Here is a 21947-nt window from a genome sequence, read left to right on the forward strand (position 1 = left end):
TCGCTTAAGGTTCCAAATTTTATAAAGGTCCAATATTTGACATATTATTTAACTAATACGCTAATGAATAATTATTTTTTTAAGATTCCAAAGATTCTATTTTGTTAACATGTATATGTTCTTTATAATGATTTTGATGATAACAAACTCTGAATGTTTTTTATTAAAATGTTGGAGTTTTTGTTTAAATAAATAAATATTTCATTAAAAAGTCGTATAATATTTTCCTAAAATATGAGAAATCATTAAACTTTAAACTGGGAAAACATCTTCTACAAAATGATGATTAAAATTGTGATTCTGGAAATAAACGGTGAACCGTTAATATTGAAACGGTTAACCGATAAATTCCAGAGATAAGTATTTTCTTAAACTTGAACCGGTTAATAAAAAAGGACAACACAAGTGTGCAGGGAAGGTTACTGGAATTAAATAGCTAATCGTTTATATAAAACGGTGAACGGATAATTTCCAAAATGGAAATAGGTGCAAACCTTGAACCGTTGAAGACAAACAGATAAGCTTATTCTATTTTGCGTGCTGCTGGAAATAACCGGTGAATCGTTAACTTCAAACGGCTAACTGATAATTTCTAGAATGTCATCCAATGCTAACCTTTAACCGTTTAGAAAGAACGGATACAAGAATTTTGTTTTGCAAGTCTCTGGAAATTAATGACAAACCGATAGTAGCAAGCGGTCAACCATTTATTTGAATTTCAGCTCAACGGTCACTTGGACTAGTCAAAACGGTTAACCGTTAATGGTTAACGGCGATCCGATTTCGCGCAGAAAGTCAACAACGACTATATTTCAGCTCCAATTATAAATAAGCTCAATCAAATTCAAACAATAGTTGATCACAACGTTTCCATTAAGGTATTAGATTAAATTGTTGTGTGATTTACTTAGCTTAATTTTTAAAAGCCCAATTCACCCCCCCTCTTGGGTTGCTTAGTTAGTATTTCATATTTAAGTTACATATATAAGAAAGCCCAATTTTTACATATCTCCCTATTATTACTCCCATTCATAAAGTATCCAAAAATTAAGATTTGTTTACTAATAAAAATTCTATATGTGATAATCTTCACCTTAAAAATAAGATTTTTTAAATAAAAAATTTCATATTTGATAATATTCATATAAAGTAGAATTAATGATTTTATCAATTAATTCTTTTTTTTATCTTCCCAAGGAAAAAAATTAAATACTTTCAATTTCCACAAAAAAAAGAATATTGTATTAAAATTATAAATCCTAGAACTGATTTTTAATATTCCTTTAAGCTCTAATTAACATCCTCAAAACCAATAGACATTAAATTAATAATAATCTCAACTAAAAAATTTCTTACTCTCTTCACTACAAAGAAAATTGCTCTCTATGAAATCTATTGCTATCATTTGATCATCACATTTCATCTCAATTAATCAACTTCTCAAGAGCTACTATTTCTAATTTTTATTTTAAATTATTATTGTTCTTTTTTTTTGTAGAAATTTAATTTATTTTTGTTTTTTTATATTGACATGTGCCTTGCATAATCTTAAAAAATAAATTTTAAATTATTTTATCTTCATTTGAGAGTTAATGTTGTTGAATGTAGAAAGACCTAAAAAAAATTCGCCTAAGGCCTGAATCCCTTAAAGTTGGCTCTGAAATCCATGCGTATGTGACGAATGGTGGCAAAATTTAATTAGCTACCCATCACTCAAAATACACGGGGTTAGCTTTATTTCTACTTACTTTATAACAATATTCTCTGGCCTATACCATTTGGCTTCTTCTACTTATCTTTGTTTACATCAAATATCAAATACTTCCTGTCCGTATTCTCCATATTTATAACAGTTTAAACTTTTTATTTGCCATTTGAAAGCTTCTTGCTTGCACTTTTGTTGCAATGCATTCAAAATTCTAAATTTAGAAATTTTTTAGATTGGAGTTTTCTTTTAACTATAATTCTAGATTTTGTATTAAAGTCAATATAATGATAGCTTCTTTTATGAAGTTAATTTATTTTTAGGATTTTTCTATGATATTTTATGAATTTTCATAGCATTGATAACTCGGTTTTTCTGAATCCTTTGATTAAGTATTTTAATCTCCACCATTCATTTAATACAATGGATCAATAATTAATTCAAAAGTATTTATTAACCTTCATGATGAAGGTAAATACATTTTTTTTATTTTAAATTAATTGATAAAGGAAAATTCCTAGGATATTGGCATAAAAATAGCTTTGAAATAAACATAAATAACAAGTAATATTATTTCAACAATATTTTATATAATGATAAAAAAAATACTATATTCCATAAGCTCTTTTAATAATTTATATTGTATGAATTTAAGTACAAACCATTAACACTTAAACATTAACAATCATAGAAGCCATTGTAATATATTATTAGATACATATCATTAATGATACCAATCAACACCAAATGAGAAATATCTAAATCAACAACTATGAATGGAAATATATATATGTTAAAACTATATGATGGTTTGGATATATATTTTTAGGATTAATTTAAATTTTTAACACAAACTTTAAACTTGATTTCATGCAATTTAGTGGTGGATGATTTAATATTATAAAATGTTGATTTGACTTTTAATATTGACTATTGGTTAATTAATTGTCCTTAAAAGTATATAAAATAATAGGCATTTTATATTAAATTTTATTAAAACATAGGTGAACCTATATTGTTAGATTACAAACAATTCTATTGACACAATTTACAACTTTCACTTATATGTACATACTTAATTGTATCATTTGTTACTCTATGTATAAATTTTATAATTAGAAACTATTTATTTGATTTGTGTTTTGCTTTTAAATTATTTATTTGGCTTGTTTTAGATATGTTAGATATCACACCTTACACTTAATAATAATAATAATAGTAATTATGAAACATTTATATTAAAAAATAATAACAATATTGCAAATTTAAAGAAGGATTCAAAAAGTAATTTTTAATAAAAATATATTATTCAAGTGAAATTATCTCAAGCTCTAATAACGGTCAAAGTTATTTTACGCAGATTCTCTACCTATTTAAACACTTAACAAACTAGTTACTATAATTTTTAAATATTTTATCTTTTTCTCTAATACAAATATTATAGTTATATACCTTTAATCAAATTATCGGTACAAATTTGTTATATTATTGATGCTATAACAAAAAAAATCTATTAAAAAAAACAAAAAAAATTACATCATAGGACGACCATTATTTTTATTCTAGCTTCCTTTGTTCTGGCCTTTGTTGGGCTCGAGCCCGCCAGACCAAGATGGCCTAGAACTTTCCAGAGTTCGTAGTTCCCCAACCAATAAAAAAAAAAAGAGGAAGCCTAGCAGGCTAGCAGCCCAGCCCCATTAGTCATCCCCAAAGCGTGTTTGAACTTCACATTGAGTGATCGAGAAATGCCCCCGTGCATACGAACTTGCGTAGGGATATGAAAAGAAAAACACAACCAAAACTGAGCGAGAAACCTCCCAAAACCAAGAAAACGAAATAGAAGCCCATGTCCACTCACTATCAAGTATCAATCCATACTAAAGATGGCAAAATCTGAGTCCGGGTCCGGACTTAGTCTTCCCGGATCCGAACCCGAATACCATTTTCTTTTCTCGGACCCGAATTTTAACCCGGATTTTTTCACCCGGGTCCAAGTCCAGTTTTAGCCTTCCCGGATCCGGACCCGGATACCATTTTCTTTTTCCGAACCTGAATTTTAACCCAGATTTTTTCACCCGGGTCCGAGTCCGGGTTCAACCCGAAAAATCCCGGATTTTCGAATTCCGGATTTTGAACCCGGATCAATGAATCAATATCAATTTCTAAAATTCTAAAAATAAAAAATTAATACATTTCCGAGCAATAACACATCTAGATTAATCAATAAAATTAATTAAAAAATAATATTAAAATTAGATATCCGGATCCATGTTCTGGATGTACGGGTTAACCTAAACCCAGACCCGAACCCAGACCCGGACCCGGATATATCCGGGTTATTAAAATCTACTCCGGACCCAGTTTTTTTTACATTCCGGTACGGGTTCAACCCGGCCAGAATTATCCAGGTTTGTCCGGATCCGAGCCGAATCTGGGTTATTTTGCCATCCCTAATCCTTACAAGTCTTCCTTCTATCTTTCATCGAGCTGCAGCATCTTCTCCTGTATGCATTTTGACACAATGCACCATCCATACCAACTTGACTTCCCATGCGGCTAAGAGCCATAATCTTCATGCAAGGGGATGATTAAAAGTCAAAAAAAAGAGGGAAAAAAGGCGTGAGCTATGCTTTCAGCATCCATCGTCCACAATATACTGGCAAAAGTATTGAACAAGCCAGCTGCGGGTTGAAAGCAAAAAGGAAATGAGGTTGAGACCTTCAAACTACGAATACATACATTACAAAAGACACATTTTGCCCATCTAAAAGTTGGCCCAAAATTTTATCAGTTCCCACCCACCTTATATCTAACCACATAATCCCTTTTGCTTTGCCACCCACCTCATATCTAACTATGAGAGAGAGGAAGAAAAAAATAACTGTATGCTAGTAAACAGGACAATACAGCTTGCAAGCAATGTAAGTCTGCCTGCCCCAAAATAGAAAACTCCCTTCCACCCATCTAATCTTTTCTTTCTCCACCATTTCCACCATCAGATCTAAAAAGCTAGTTTCTCTAGGATTTCCACCTAAAAGAAACCCAGATAGTTCTTATACATCCACTGTGGTTTGCCCCTCCGCACTGCCAAATGAGAATCCTGATTTTACAATCTAGAATTTGAGAACTAGTAAAACATAATTCCCAAGTATAACCACACTCAGCGAACCTAAAGATATTTAAGAAATAAATACTGACTGTAAGTTGTTCAAAAGGAGGGGAAAAAAAAATTGTTAGTACAAATGGAAATATATAGATTTGTGGTCATTGGTACTCATCAGAAATGTCATCACCATATACACCATTACTCATGTCCTGATCTGCCATAGATTTAGATTTCACTTTTGATGATCTACCAGAAGATTTCAAAGGTTTCCTAACCTTCTCAGCCTGCAATTCCAACCCCTTCTCCGAAGGCTTCCGCTTCCGTTTTAAGCGAGTTCCTCCAGTGTCCTCTGCAACAAATTATCCACAAATGCTTAAAAATCAGTAATTTCTTTGATTTAAGTAATTTAGTTTCTCGAAAAGGATTGATGAACAGCAGAACCTTCTCAACCTAAAGGGAAGAACAAAAGACTGACACGTTGAGGAAGCATATGGATGTTAGTAGGTAGTGGCATCAATCTCTACGAAACATGCAACATTATGCCCCTTTTCTCCGTACTTGAGGCTTCATAAAAGTCTAGATGAACAAATTTTCAGTTTATATTATTATGTTTGTCAATTGAAGCTAAGATCATCCATATCAGGTGGGCAGAGGGAAAATGGTGAGAAAATCCGATTTTGGGAAGATATGTGGGTAGAGACCTCTCTCTTTTGAGCAATTTCCTCGCTACTATAGATTATGTCTTTCTACGATGTGTCTATAAAAACTAGAATGGTCAAGGATCTCTCCTTTTAGAATGGAGTTGGAATTTTAATTTGAGGAGAAATTTGAATGATATAAAGATTATCGTAGTTTTGATGGATTCTTTTTCCTTTGATAAGAGTAAAAATGATGATATAATCTGGAAGTTAGATGTCTCTGGAAAGTTCTCTTGCAAGTCATACTTTTCTTGGTTGGTTGAAGACAATTCTAGTAGTGATTCTAATGAAATTGGGATGGTCTTCTGGAAAGCAAATGTTCCTCCTGAAGTCCAAATTTTTGCTTGGACTGTAGCTCTTGGAATTATTAATACTAGATAGAAGAATAAGAGGAGAAATTCTAAGATGGGTCTTTCTCCTTCCTGTTGTGATATGTGTAGAAAGAAGTTAAGAAACCAACAACCATCTTTTTCTTTATTGTGATGTTGCCTCCTCTTTATGGGCTCATTTATGCGGTGCAGCTAACACTCTTTGGGCAGCTCCAGCCTCTTATAAGGCTTCCATGATGGATAATATTTTTGCTTTCAGAAAAGGAAGGAAAGCCAAAACATTATAGAAGTGTGTTGTCCTAGCTCTCTTTTGGGTGATGGCAAGAAAGAAATAGCTGTACATTTTGGGAAGATTTTATTGGGTTATGCGACAGGATTCTTTTCTTTTCTTCTATTTGGTGTGAACTTCCAAGCATTTTCAAGATTCCTCATTTTGTTTCATTCAGCTTGATTGGGATGCAGTTTGGGCTAAATTTTGTTGGTTTGGATTCTTATTTCTGTGTCTTGGGTTTCAAGGTTTTCTTTTTCAAAAGTTCTGTACGGATTTTGGTGATCTAAACTGTAGGGAAGCTTTTAGTTTGTGGACCTCTGGTTCAGTTTCTAATATTTATTCCTTTCTAATACCTATAAAAATTTCTCTGTTTGCTATCAGAAAAAAATTGAAGCTAGATCACAGAGGAAAATAAGGATGAACTTTTACATATGAGATTTGATAAATTTATGGGAAAAAATACAAGAGTTCATTTCCCTAGAAAGAGTTGAGAGGGTGGCTCAACTTTCTATCAAATACTTGTCTCAATCCTGAGGCTCTCTTTGCTTTCTATATGCTCGTCCACGGAATCAGGAGTCACATAAGCAGACTGTAACTGGAGCAACCAGCACAAAGGTTTATGAATGAAAATATTAATCGTCTTTCACATTCTATGGTTGTAGAATATACTTTGTTAAATTCATATCCCATCATTCAAAATGATATAAACATTTTCATGCACAAGCTACCAGAATTTTTTCTATTTAACTGCCGCACATTATGATTATCTGCGTATTTTTTTTATACTCTGGTTCTTTTATATGAACTATGAACTTGGAACACTATCATAAGATTTCCTAATTTACGTAAGCAGTAACTCCAGGTAAAGTTTAAATCAAAGCACTTCAATAAGCATGAAGATACCTTCAAGTGGACTAGATGCATGGTTTGCTGCTTGTCCATTTTGCATGGCCTCCTCTGAAAGAGGTGATCCAGAATGATTACGATCCATCAACTTTGAAGAACTTCCCATGCACTTGCCTTGCCGCTCAGGAACATCAGGACAGGGAATGGCAGGCAAGAAGCACAGCTCTTCCTGTGACATATCTGAATCACTGAAAGCATCCTTATCTACTGCAACAATATCAACTTCTTCATCTTCATTAACATTTGATTCTTTCACCTGCATGCACAAATAAATATTTTTAAAACATAAAATAAACAGTAGTTCTTCTCAGCTAATCTGGTTCCCTCATTCACCTTTTCAGTTTCAGTATTCAAATCGAATTCATCTTCCCGTTCCACATATTCTTCATTTTCCTCAAGCTCTTTGAAATCAGGTGCAAAAGCACTCCAGTTCTCTGTATAATCTTTAGCCCAGATATAAACCCACCCAGTCAAGGAAACAGAGACAATAATGGGATGCACCGGATGCCATGCTAAATCTATTAGTGCTTCCTTAGGACCTTCAAGGATTTTCACAAGATACCCCGCCCTGTCCCATATGTAAATCTTGTGCTCCCCTTTGCTTGCAGAACCAGCAATTACCCACTCACCATCACCACTGAAACATGGAGCTTTCCAATGCATCTTGGTGATGGAATCTTGAAACTCGCGGAAAAGTGCCAAGCACTTTGATCCAACCATCTTCATCTTCTCAATGCCGTTTGGCTCAGCAATCCCTTTCTCAATGTCGACAAGAGCTTCAAGTCCATTTTTCAGTGGCAGGAGATTGTCATAGATCCTGATAGTCCGATCATTTGAATTTGTTAGGAGATACTGACCATTCCTGCTGAACACTATATTTTTTATCACAGCAGCACCGGAAACAGGAACCAAGGCCCGTATTTGATTGCTTTTGTGATCTATTACAAGAATTTCCCCTTTGGAATTGCCCACATAAACAAGATCCCCATATTTATTGAAGCATGCAGCAGTAGGAGTGAACGGGGGGGTTCCATCAGAGTATTTGTTCCGTGAGGAAGGGGCAATGCCATTAGCCACGTCAGGAACTGCAATCGGCAGGATGCTTGTGCTTCCCGTACTTAGGTCCACAATCATGGGAGCAGATGAGAGAGGGCATGCCAGGCAGAGAGATGGAGTAGAAGAACCAGGATGCAGACGAGCTTGTAGTGGAGTTTGTTGGAGAACTATACGAGTTATCTTCTCTCCCTTGAGGACATCCCAAAGTGTTAATGATTTGTCTGCAGCAGACACAAGTATACGATGACCATATTTTGACCAGCAGACACTTGTTATCGCAGCAACACATTCTTTATCCCTAAGCTCCTTTGCGATTCCCCTGGTCTCAAAATCCCAGATTACGCAACTTCCATCAGAACATCCAGCTGTCAAAGAAAAATGACAACAAGTGTAGACGGTGAGCAGTAAAAAACATGGAATATATCCGACCAATTCCCACTAATTATCTTTACTGAACAGAAATATAGGAACTAAACTAGCCTTAATAATATACAGTAATTCATTAATTTAAAGATGTAACCATTAAACTATCATCCACATTTATTGCTCATTTAAACTTTACAAAGCATAATTCCCTTTACTGAAATTCTTGTAAATCTAGCTTTCAATGAAAAGGGTTCACAATTACTAAGGCTTTTTATATTGACACACACTCAGTGAATTTCTTACAACAAGAACCAAGTATTGGCCAATACAAGAAAATTAATATCTCGCAAACAATATTAGCTGTGATTCCACCACGAAGCCAAAATGTATCTGCTAGCTAGCATTAGATCACTACATTCACTGCATATTTTCCAAAATAAGTAATCCAGCCAACATAAAAATCCTTGAAATCTGACAAGTTATAAGAAGTCATATTCTTATTTTAAGCTAATCTCAAAATGTTATTTCGTCAAACACCTGAACCTCCATCGCTCTACACAAAAAACAAAAATCTTCTATGAAAAAATGAAAATACCCAGAAAGTAGAAGTGGCAAAAGAACTAAAATGGCACTGAGCTAAGCTAGGAGAGAGAAAGATTCACCAGCAAGGAGAGTGCCACGACGATTAAACGCAATGCATTTCATAACCCCATGTTCTAAATACTCCTCTATTACTTCCGGGAAATCTCCTTGCAGAGGATCTTCAAGCCAATAACCGACAAAATTTACATGTCAAATTAGAAAATTGTTTAGAGAGAAGCAAAATTCGCACGAATTAAATAACAAATTAAAAGTTAAAAAACGCACCGATTATGGGGGCGTTCATACTGGTCTACTTGCGTTCGCGAGCCAGAAGAGAACTTTGAGAAAATTTAAACAGAGAGAACGAAAGAGGAGCGAAAAGATTTCGATGGCAGGCTCAAGAATTTATTAAGCTTAGTTTTAGTTTTGTTTTCTTCGGTGTACTTGCTCATTGACTGTCTATTTTACCGATGGCCTTGTGGGCTTGCTTGGGTAATGATATGGGCTTACTTATGATACATTTTCGTTGACTATAGACCTGTTTAGAATTGATTTTAAAAGTTCAAAAATAATTTTAATATTTAATAAAAAAAATTAAAAAGTATTTTTAATAAACTCACTTATCTTATATCAAATTTTGAAAAGTAAAAAAAGATTAACTTTTAAAATCTAATTTTAAAAATTAATTTTATAATTAATCTAATTTTATACATATTCTCACATCTATTAGAAAAACTCAAAATTATTTTTATTCAATTACGAAATAAATTATTAAATTTAAAGAGATTAACAAAATAAAAAATTTATTTTAGTTGTCAACTATTGTGTATACAGAATAAAATATGCATACATATATATATACTTATACATTTTAATTATTTGTATTCTTACACAGTTTCAAGAATAAGATTTACCAGGCACATACAACCTTCTTTAAAACTCACAGCACTTTTTAAAATTAACATTTGACTGATTATGTTCATAACTGAGTATTTTTACAACACAACTACCCAGCACTCAAATAAGTGAATGGAAGCTGATGCTACTAAAAATCAGTAACATAGTGAACAATGGCCTGGAGAAGCAAAAGCCAAACCACCAATATAAAAATTACTCTTAGCTTGATTAATTAACTAGCCCAAAACCGTCTCATAGTGATGAAGGAAATCCATAAGCTACTAAAGGCTCTACCTTCTCCCATTAGTGAAAATAACGATGTCATCGGCAGAACTCAAATGGGAGACATGAACAAGCGCAACCAGAACTTCTTCATAATGGCTCCGTTCTATGCCTCGTTTTATAGGAAACCTCAAAGTGACTCTATTTCATTATATTCCATCCATATCACAATTCCATTCATTTAATATCTCTTTGGTGTCATTGATATAAGAATTGACATAAGAGATGTCGTTTATCTCATCAAAGGATATTGAGAATACAAATGATTCAATAGTCACTCTACCGAAGACTATTAGAGCTAGTTAAATAATCCAACCCCAATTCGAAAAAAATCAAGCTCGGATTAGATCGAATTACTAACACAATCCGATTGGATGAACATTAACCAACCCGATCAAATTGTGATCCGATCCGATCCGATCCAAAAATCTGATCAAATTTGGCTTAAAAAAATAATGAAAATCAAAAGTAAAAACTCGTAAGTCCTAAATCCAGTAAGCTGTTACACACACACACAATCTCATATCCATAATTCCACTGCAGCCACAACTCAAACCCAATCAAAAAATCCGATCGGATTTGGCTTTAAAAAAATCATGAAATTCAAAAGTAAAAACTCCTAAGTCCTAACTCCTGTAAGCTGTAACACATGCACACACAAAATTCATTTCCACAATTCCAATCCAACCACAACTCACACGTATCACACACACTCTCAAATCTCATTCACACTCTCATTCTCTAGTCTTTGCTTCACCATCTTGGCAATCGACATCGCAAATCTCCATTCTCTTGTCTTCACTCTTCAAAAGTCAAAATCACAACCTTAGGCAAAAGCAAACTGATGTAGCACAGAGCACACCACCAGTCCACCCCTCCACCGATGCAGCACACCATGCTCACAATCACAGCCGATTTTCCTACCCGATCTGACATTCCGATCATCATTTGCAAACACACCACTAATCTACTACTCCACGCATCGACCATCACGATTCACCAGGTTCCTCCAAGCTACAATCAAGTCTCCAACCCGGCAACCCGAACCCAAATTTGTGTTTTGACTTTTGAAATTTTGATGGTAATTTAATAATTTTAATGTAAATTCCATTAGATTAGGGAATAATTCTAATATAAATTACTATATTTTATTTATTATCACATATATTTTTTTTAATGCTATTATCACATATATATTTTACTAATCCAAACCGTTTCTAATTTGAATATGATTCTATCTAAACTCAACCCGATTTTTCAACCCAATCCGATCGATCCAAATGTATTTTTTCTAAATACGGGGTGAGTTCGGATGAAATTTTTTCTCTCGATCAACTTAAAATCCGATTGAGTTTATCTTAACCGGATTTGAACTTGATTTGCTACCCCTAAAGACTATCCTAAGATTGAAAAAACTCGTGGCTAATCTCATTCATTGTCACTTAGAACCAAGGCCTAAAAATAGCTTTTTGAATCAAAGACACCCACACTCAATGAACCCAAAACACCTCAGTATCTTCATAATAAAAGACTAAGACATCTGATCATATGTCTTGACTATGTCTAGCTTTAGCACCACATTCCTTCATCGAGATCGATGGTTCAAGTTATGCACCATCTCCTGAAGCAAAAGAACATCATCATTAATGGTCCCAGGAACAAGCCCACTCTAAGAAAGAAAAATAAGACAAGATAGTATAGGAGACAAGATAAGCAACTTGGTTAGAACCTCATTGCTTATATTGCAAAGACTAATGGGCCAAAAATCAACTCAAGTAATAGGGAGGGTCTTCTTAGGGAAAATAGCCAATAAGGTACTTAAAAAGGCTTTGAGCGGTAGAATCTTTGAAATAGTCAATAATAGCAGCCAATAAATCACCATAGGTGATAGGGCCCGAGCACTATTTGGTTCAATAGAGAAAAACCACCTACTTAACTTCATCCATATCAACCTCCCTACATAAGTCAACATTATCATTCGCAATAATCAAAGCTAGATAAAATAAAAAATTAGATTGCTAAAACTAACTAACTCTACCTGCCAATAACCCTTAAAAGAAATCAATAGTAGAAGCAACAACATTAGAAGGTGTAGAAATCCACTCAAAAAGATTCATCTTGAACTCTATGGATAAGAAAAGCTAGCGCTTCTTTTGAATCTTGGTATAAAAATGTTGGATATTAGTGCCCCCTTCCTGGACCTAAAGAATACTAGACTGTTGTCATAGAAAAATCTTTTCACAAATCAAAGCGTGTTGCAATCGAGCCATAGCCTCCAAAAAACTGTCATATCCTCAGCATAGCTAGAAATATCATATTCCGTCTCATTCTAAGCCACATCCTCTTCAGTCTCCTTAGCCCGCTGAAAGACATTGTCAAACACGCTCTTATTCTAAGATTTTAAACAAAGCTTCAATCGGATAAGCTCTTGCTGAAAAGCCTTTATCACAGAACCAAAACTAGAGTAGACCAGGACTGCCGCACAACATCAATAAAATTAGGATGCTTAAGCCAAGCATGTAGAAAATTAAACTTGGAACGCCATTTAGCCGAGTCTTTGTGACAAGATAAAAGCATAGGAGAACGATCCGAAGTGGTGCGAGTGATGTGAACAACCCCAAAAAAAAAAAAAAAGACCACTGTGAATTACACATCATCCTATCAAGGCATCTCCAAGTATGGCCATGAGTTCAAGTGAAAGGACTACAACAAAACCAACATCCTTCAATCCATAGTTTAATAATATTAAATTAAAAGCATCAACAGCACCTTGAGGCTAAGTATGCCCATTAGAAATATGAGAAAGGGACTGTGCTACATTGAAATCCCTTCACACAATCCAACGTTCAGCAAAAGTCACTAGGGCATCCTACAAATCCTCTCGCATAGGAATAAAGCAACTATCATAAATATAAAATATAAGAACAAGATCAGGGAAAAAAGAATGGCTAACCCAGTAATGGAATGCTTGACCCACGTCCTAAATATAACTCCACAGAAAATGGCAAAATTAATATTAATGTAAATAATACTATCATATAATTTATTTTTATATTTTATTCATTATATTAGTATTTAATAAGAGCACCATTTCTGGGATCCGGATTTGGTACTGTGTATGTACCCAAGCCTTTAAAAGTATCTAATCTAAATCTGGTAATAGCCCAATAAAAAGAATCAACCACGTTTAAAGCAACTTAATTCTATTTGGTAAAGAGATAATTGATTTTGGTATATAAGCTGGACACTCGAGGATGCGGACTACTGGTCCAAAGCGCTATTAAATATCGGCTTTAAAATAGCTAAGCCGGAGCGATTCCTCAGATAACAACGCAAAGTACCATATCAAACATAAAATTGACCAACCGCGTTCAAATTTGTTTGATCATTGAATGCTCCAAAGAATTCTATAACCAAATTTGGTAAAGCTTATTTAAAATAAACCAACCACGATTCAATTATTTTATTAAAAGTAAACAATAAAGAGTTTTGATGAAAACACATCCATCTTTCAATCGTCGATAAAAAGTCAACCTAGGTTTTCTACTTCAGATATACCTAGTACTTCCATTCGATCAGTTGATTACACCACTAGTGTTCCTCATCCGATCTACACTAGTAATCAACATATACAAAGTCAGGAAGAGAATGAACCGATACTTTTAAAGGCAGAAGGAAATAGGATCGAAGGATGGATGTGTTTTCGTCAAAACTCTTTATTGTTTACTTTTAATAAAATAATTGAATCGTGGTTGGTTTATTTTAAATAAGCTTTACCAAATTTGGTTATAGAATTCTTTGGAGCATTCAATGATCAAACAAATTTTGGAAATTATGGGAAATTAATCTGAAGACAGGAGAAATTCCTTTTTGTCTTCGGATTCCAGATTCCTATTCCCGGAGAGAGAGAGAGAGAGAGAGAATTCTAGAGAGAAGTGAGAGAAGAAGAGAGAAGTTCTAAACTTAGAAATGAAAAACCTGAGGAGTCTGAGTCTTCCTCTCGGTTTTTATACAAAAATCTTTAAACTGTTCACTGTAGTGGGATTTTAAGTGCACAGTAACATCTGGAAATCTGCACTGTTTACTGTAGCGGGATTTTAAGTGCACAGTAACAATTGGATCGTAACTTTGAATAGTAGATGCTTTGTACAAATACGGAAATACAGACTGACATACAATACGGGTGAAGAGACATGTGCGCTCTCACTTGTGTCCAGGGGACCACCCGAAAAATAAATTTTTTTTTAAAGTAAATAATCAAATAATTATTTACAATGCTTTACTGGAGAGAAAGTGCCGAAACAATCATCTTCGTTTTCGTCTCCAAGGGAAATGAATGGCTCTTCGTCTTCATCATCATCTTCATCTTCAGAGGAGTCTGCAACTGAGGATTTTGATCTTGAGGCGAGAAGCTGTTCCATGGCTTTAAAATATTCATCTTCAGTTTTGGCGCTTGCCAAAAGAGATTGGGCTTTGGATTTTTGGGATAGGAAGGTCTGTTGGGCTTTAGAGGCTTCTAGGGTTGGTTGAAGGAAGCTTTTAGAGGAGAGCCAATCTCTGATCATGTTAACAGTCAATTTGGACTGTTCATCAAATTTTGACCACCATTTGACTTTGAAGGTTCTTTGAATGATGACTTGGGACTCATGGGTATGAAATCGGAGGTTCCACATCCAGACCCATGGTAGGAAGAAGTTTGTACAAAAACAGAGAAAGGGGGGAAATCTTTTCTCTGAGTCAGAAGGATTATAATGGGTTTTAAAGAGGTTTAAACAATTTGTGGCATTTGGAGTTAGGATTTGAGGTATTGGTCCGAAGAAGTTCCACCAATGATGAAACCAATTAGGTAGGCTTTGAACGGTTATTTTTGAATTAAAGAAAAATAACCAAGAATGAGATTTTTTAGGGTTTTGGATAAAAAATGTGTTATACCAGGCTTGTTGGTAATCCCAGTAGGAAAAAGTCCGACAATGTGGTAAACGGGTCTCAAAATTTAAAGGAAATGTTTTGAAATTGTGGAGTAGATCACCCCACTGGTTTGGGCTCAATACTTTTAAGATTGTGGCCGTGGAATAAGCCGGCTCAGAATGGGTTTTATCAAGAAAGAAATGCTTGAATTTAACGGATTCAGTTATTTCTAAAATGCTTTGATAGTAAGACTGGGGTTTTGTCAAATCCCATGGTTTGAAAAACCAGCCTTTGGGAAAAAACTTTGAAATGCTTTGAAAAGGATCAGTATGGTAAAATCCATCTTCCATAGAAAGAATGTTTTGAAAATGGGTTTTATCAAACCAATCGGAGGTTTTCTTTGAAGGTGTTGGCTGGGAAAGCACAATTTGGGAAGATGAGCTTTCAGCAGACACAACAATATTTTGGGAAGAGGGTTTATCAATTTCTTTTTTAGGAGAAGTTTGGCTTTGAGAAAGGTTTTGTAGGGCGAGCATGAGCTCTGGAGATTTTGTAATGAAACTCATCCATTGCTTTACTTGGTCATCAGAAGAAATAGATTTGTATTGGGCTCTATGTTCTTCAACCATTTCTATCCAAGATTTAATAGGCATGGCTGAGGAAAGTAATTTGTCTTTAGAAGGGGTAGCTTGGGGTTCTTTAGAGGTTGTTTTAGATTCAGAATCTTTGAGAACAGCTTTACCTTTGTCTTTCTTCTTTGGCGGTATTATCTGTTTTGAAGAAATTCTCTGGTTAGAAAATCAGGAACAGAATTTTTGTCACCTTTAATAAATTCAATATCAAAATCAAAAACACTTAAAATAGCTTGCCATCGTGCAAAAATCTGTTTTGATGCAATGTTTTGAACATCTTTTTCTAAAACATGTTTTGCAGCTTTGCAATCAATTCTAAGTAAAAATTTTTGATTTAGTAAATCACTTTGGAATTTAGATATGCATAAAACAATAGAAAGAATTTCTTTTTTGATAGTAGAATAATTTTTCTGGCAGTCATTCCAATGTGCAAAAACATATTGTACTATCTGTTCTTTGTCATTTTCCTTTTGTTTTAATATACCTCCATAACCTATATCAGATGCATCAGTTTCAACAATTTTAGGTAATGCAGGATTTGCAAGAAATAAGCATGGAATATTTTTCACAGATTGCTTTATTAATCTAACGACTTTGGTATGTTCTTCTGACCATGCAACAGAATTCTTTTTCAACCTATCATGCAAAGGTTTAGACATCCTATTCATATTAGGGCAAAAATCGAGAACATAATTTAAACTACCAAGAAATCTTTGTAATTGGGTTTTGTCCAGAATTTTGTCTGGGAATTTATCAGCAAACAAAAGTGATCTCTCTATTGGAGTGATAGTTCCTTTGGAAATATGATGACCAAGGAACCGGACCTTTGTTTGGAATAAAGAAATTTTTGAACTAGAAAGGGCTAATCCAGCCTTTTTTGTAACAAGATAAAAAGTCTTTAAATGTTTGAAATATTGATCAATACTTCGAGAAAAAATCAACACATCATCAATATAAACGATGCAAAAGTCAGAATAGGGATTATAAATATCGTTCATGATTCTTTGAAATTCTGAGGGTGCATTTTTCAAACCAAAAGGCATTACTGTCCATTCGTATTGTCCAAAGGGAACAGTAAAAGCTGTTTTATAACGATCTTTAGGGTGAATTTGTATTTGCCAAAAACCAGACTTCATATCAAATTTAGAAAAAATGAAAGCTGAGCAAAGTTTTTGGAGCAAATCCTTTTTATTAGGTATTGGGTACCTAATCCATTTTAAAGCTTTATTCAGAGGTTTGTAGTTTATCACAAGTCTAGGTACGCCTCTTTCAATTTCAGAATTTTTATTAACATAAAAAGCGGCACAAGACCAAGGTGATCTGGATTTTACAATGAGACCTTTAGTTTCAAGATCATTTATTTCATTTTTACAATGCTGTTCCAATTCCATATTCATTTGGATTGGACGAGCTTTGGTGGGTATTTGTTTTTCATCAAATGAATTTTCATAAGGCAAATCTACCAAATGTTGTTTTCTATTCCAAAAAGCAGATGGTAAATCGGCACATATTTCTTTTTCAATAAGGCTTTTGAAATCGGAGATTTTTCTTTGTATAAAATCATTTTGTAATTGACTCCCAATTCTTTGGAAATTCAAATCCTTTTGTAAACAAAATAAATCATCTTGTTTGGACTTGAGAATGGCATTAATTTTGTTTTGGTAAACATAACAAGCTTTGACAATGTTCAAATTCCTTGTTTTAGGTTTTTCAATAAAAGGGAAAACAAGTCTCTTGTTTGTTGCTTTGAAGGATATACTATCATAATTGACAGTATATGGAGTTATAAGATTTATAAAAGGAGTTCCCAAAATGATGGCACGATGGATATCATTTGTGAGGATAAAAGAAGTTTTAAAATCAAAACCATTATTATGGATTGAGGCTTCAACCTTGGAACTGACATTCAGTTTTGAATTATTAGCGGCAGAAAGTCTTTCTTTTGTTTTTTCATGAAATCTTTTGGGGACGATGTCTTCTCTAATGCAATTTAAATCGGCGCCAGTATCAAAAAGGGCAATGGCGTCCATTGCAAAATCATCAGAAAAGATTAAAGTGACTTTAATCAAATACTTTCTTGTGGTGATTTGTTTTAAAACAAATAGAAAATCATTGGGTACTGACTCAATGTTTTCTACTTTAATATCATCACCATCATCAGGATTAGATTCATTGTCTGAATTATCCTGCAATTGTTTTTGTAAAAGGAGTTGGATAGTATCAGAATCACTTTTTTGTTTTTCTTTTAAATCTCTGATTTCACATTTGATCTCTTTTATCTCTTTCTGAAGATCTTGGATATTAGGAACCGTCTTTTTTGTTTTCTTCTTATCCAAAATTTGAGTAAGATCATAAGAATTCTTTTTAACAATTGGGACTTTAGAAGTCTCGGCTTTATTAAAATCCAAAGTTTTCAAAAGTTTATCAAGATATTCTTTTTGAAGATTTGGATCAGAAATATGCTTTACAAGTTCAAGAAAAGTTTCTTGGTCTTTAGTCAAAACATTGATTTTCTTTAAATATGAATCAGATTCAGATTCACTACTGCTAGATACAGAGTCATCTGAGTCAAAAAGTTCATCAACTTGATATGGATCACTTTCTCCCGACATGGAAGATTCGGAATCAGAAGATTCGACAAGAAGGGGGGCTAGTTTGGAAAGGATCTCTTCATCGAGGTCAAGTTCATGAAGCTTTTTGTTCATCCTGCAATAATTTGCAGTATGACCTTTCATGCCACATTTATGGCATATAGCTTCTTTGTAATTGAAAGGGGTCTTTGGTTTGGCTCTAAACTCTTTTCTTTTAGAGAATTTGGGTTTCTTATAAGGCCTCGAAGGTTTCTTATAAGGAAGTTCTCTAAAATTTCGAAAGGGTTTCCTAGAATTTTTTGATTTGTAATGTTTCCTACGGAGTTTAGTAGAACACTTGCCATTACAATCTTTGGAATAAGAAGTTTTAAAGGGGTCATAATTGAATTATTTACAGAAACCGCCTAATTCTTGTTTAGACTTCTTAAGCTCCCACTTAAGTCGTTTCTGTAATTTCAAATCTTGACAAATCTTTAAACCTTCTTTATCGACGAAACTGACAAGTTCACCATAGGTAAGCTCGTCATAAGGAATACGGTTATCATAAAGGGCTTTGATGGAATTTCTTACCTTTTCACCTAGAAGGGTAGGTAATCCAGTAAGAAATTTCTCTTTCCAGGTTATATGATTTGCATCATCCCTTAGAAATAGTCTGATAAAGAATGAGGTTTTGTAACTTTGAAATTCACTAAGTTTCCTACATCTTAAATTATGTAGTAACTCAGCGTTTTTATCCCGGAGGTGTGAAGGATCACCAATGAAATGGAGGGAAATGGTTAAAATTAGAGTAGCAACAGCATCCTGAATTGAATTGTTGAACTCATCAAGAATAGGGACTCCATTTTCATCGACTTGAATGGAATTTAGAATGTCTAATTGTTGCTGATTAGTGAGAAGATGATCCCACCAACCTTTTAGTTGACCAGTAAAACTGGCAATTAGGATTTCTGATATAGCACGATCAGAGGTTCCTGCTTGGGTTTTATAGGCATTGGCTGCCATTGTCATTTGTTGCAATAATCCTAGGATATTGTAATCGGACATGCCGTCAATATTCCACTCATAAACAGAAGATGCATTATATCGGGATTGATTTAATGCACTTGGTCTATTATCTATTGCTAGATCCGGTGGAGTCCTGACGGTGGGAAGGGCTAATTCCCAATGGATTTTGTTGGCTTTAGGAGTGGGTTCCTCTTGGAAGGCTTCAACGTCCGAAGAGGCTATAGAAGTTTGGTCATCTTTCTCTAATACTCCAATCTTGCTAGATTGAGGAGTATCAAGGGCTATCTGAACTTTGCTAGATGAGGAAGAAGCAGCTTCTATCCTATCTAATTGTTCTCTAATGGCTTTAGCAAAATCTGATTTTGACTCTTGAACAAGCTTTTGGCTAGTTTTCGAAACCTGAAAGGGTTTGAAAATAGGTTCCTTAAGCTTTTTGTCAGAATCCGATTTTGTTGGAATAAGAGAAATTGAAGGAACATTAATGGTTGACTTCTGGATTTGGTTTTCTATCCTAGTCAACTGCTTTCCGATTGTATTTAAGTTAGTATTACAGAAATTATTCTGTTGGATAATACTACTTAAATTTGCCTCAGAATCATTTGGTTTTGGAATTTTGTAAGGTGAAGCTCGAATTTGGACAGGAGGTTCACCGTGATCAACGGTTACACTCCGAAGAGGTGGGTGTTCAGACTCTATAGTTCTTTCACTATCAAGGAATTTCCATTCAGGAACTTTCTTCCTAATAGTAATAGGGTTTGACTCTTTAAAAGGATAAGAGATGTTGTTATCAGAAGAATATATTTCGAACCAATCAAAAAACAATATATGAACTTTATGAAGATTCACAAATTCATAATAAGTTTGTTGGATTTCTTTTCTTTGGTTTAAAAAATGTTTGAAAAACCAAAGTCTTTTTCCTTTGTTTAAATTAGAATAAAAATCATTATGCAGAGAAGTTTTATCTAATTTAAATTCTTTTTCAATGACATTAATAACATTTTCTGTAACAGCAGAAAACGTAGGAGATGTTGGAGGAGAAGGTTCCTTCTCTTCCTGACTTTGTATATGTTGATTACTAGTGTAGATCGGATGAGGAACACTAGTGGTGTAATCAACTGATCGAATGGAGGTACTAGGTATATCTGAAGTAGAAAACCTAGGTTGACTTTTTATCGACTGAAAAGGGAGATTTATAACAGAGGGTACTTTTGTAAATTTCCTTTCTAATGAAGGAATGCTTGAGCATGATGCTCTATCAGAAAATCTGGATGAGGTAGATCTCCTGAAAGACAGTTTGACTTTACCATCGGAATACTGAGTTACATTTTGCAACTTTGTATTGGACTCAAGTTGTTTCGGAATCGCTGGTGGAGCGGCTCCTTCAAGGATCCATTCGTCTGGAAGATTTACATCTTTCCATTGGATTGGTTTAGGAATGACCGTGTTTGCTTTGGACAAATCAGTCTGCAAGAGAAGAGTCTCATCTCTTTTCGACTGGTATTTATACTGTGTGCTAAATGCAGAAATCATGGATTTGTAAGAAATTTTAAAAATTAATGCAACTGGGATAGATCCCTTAATCATATGATAATTATGGGTCTTGATTTATAAAATCATGCTTTTTAAAATATTTTTGTCTTTAAGAGAAATTGTTATATTTGGATAACAATCAAAAGATATGGGACCTTTACATAGACTAGATTCGATCCTATTTCCTTCTGGTATCAGAGCCAAGGGGAGGAAAGTGTTTTATTGTTTAGAGTTTCGTGTTTAAAATCTTGTGTTTTATTTTGAAGTTTTGTTTTGTGGTGAATTTTTACTGGTTGTAAGTCCCGTTTTAGGATAAGGATTCCGCTGAGGGCTGTAAATCCATACCTGTAGCCATATTGACCAAACCAAAAATAGACCATAAAGTCTTGACCATGGATCCTCCGATCTGTAGAACATCGTCCTTTTCTAGCTCTTCTTCCGGGAAGACTAGTGAGTCAAAGCATGTTGTGAGTTCAGAAGAATTCGTTATTGAGAACTTTGATAAAGCAATTGATTGTAGTTGAATCGTGGTTGTGTTTTTCCCCCCTTTCTCTGTTTTTGTACAAACTTCTTCCTACCATGGGTCTGAAAGTGGAACCTCCGATTTCATACCCATGAGTCCCAAGTCATCCTTCAAAGAACCTTCAAAGTCAAATGGTGGTCAAAATTTGATGAACAGTCCAAAATAGACCATAAGGTCTTGACCATGGATCCTCCGATCTGTAGAACATCGTCATTTTCTAGCTCTTCTTCCGGGAAGACTAGTGAGTCAAAGCATGTTGTGAGTTCAGAAGAATTCGTTATTGAGAACTTTGATAAAGCAATTGATTGTTGGGAACTTCCAAAAATTTCCAAAGAAAAGATTTACAAAACAAAAATGCTTGATCTTTTAAAGCATGATTATATTATAAAGACTGAAGAACGTGATATAACTCTTTCAGAGCATTTTGAAACAATTTATTTGTTTTCAAAAAAATCTTTAAAGAAATTAAAAGAAAAGAATTTCAAATATATTCACATTGGTCTAATCCAAGTATGAATAAAACCTCTGACCAAAGAAGGCTTGGATACTTCTATCCTTGC

The 21947-nt window shown here is 34.1% G+C and overlaps 1 protein-coding gene across 2 annotated transcripts; it reads right to left on the reverse strand.

Moving 5' to 3' along the window:
* Positions 1-4870: 4870 nt before the first annotated feature.
* LOC102620582 (protein RBL) lies at positions 4871-9471 on the reverse strand. 2 transcript variants are annotated; one of them, XM_006485462.4, is made up of 5 exons: positions 9305-9471; positions 9100-9198; positions 7349-8436; positions 7013-7271; positions 4871-5160 (listed from the first exon to the last, which is right to left on the reverse strand). In XM_006485462.4, exons 1-5 carry the CDS (start codon positions 9321-9323, stop codon positions 4970-4972), a joined length of 1656 nt encoding a protein of 551 aa, XP_006485525.1. In that variant the 5' UTR covers positions 9324-9471; the 3' UTR covers positions 4871-4969. The 2 variants fall into 2 exon arrangements, with proteins under 2 accessions (XP_006485525.1, XP_006485526.1); XM_006485463.4 differs by lacking the exon at positions 4871-5160 and adding an exon at positions 5926-6704.
* Positions 9472-21947: the final 12476 nt, after the last annotated feature.

The sequence above is a fragment of the Citrus sinensis genome, chromosome 4 (genome assembly GCF_022201045.2).
Source record: "Citrus sinensis cultivar Valencia sweet orange chromosome 4, DVS_A1.0, whole genome shotgun sequence".
In the NCBI taxonomy this organism is placed as follows: domain Eukaryota; kingdom Viridiplantae; phylum Streptophyta; class Magnoliopsida; order Sapindales; family Rutaceae; genus Citrus; species Citrus sinensis.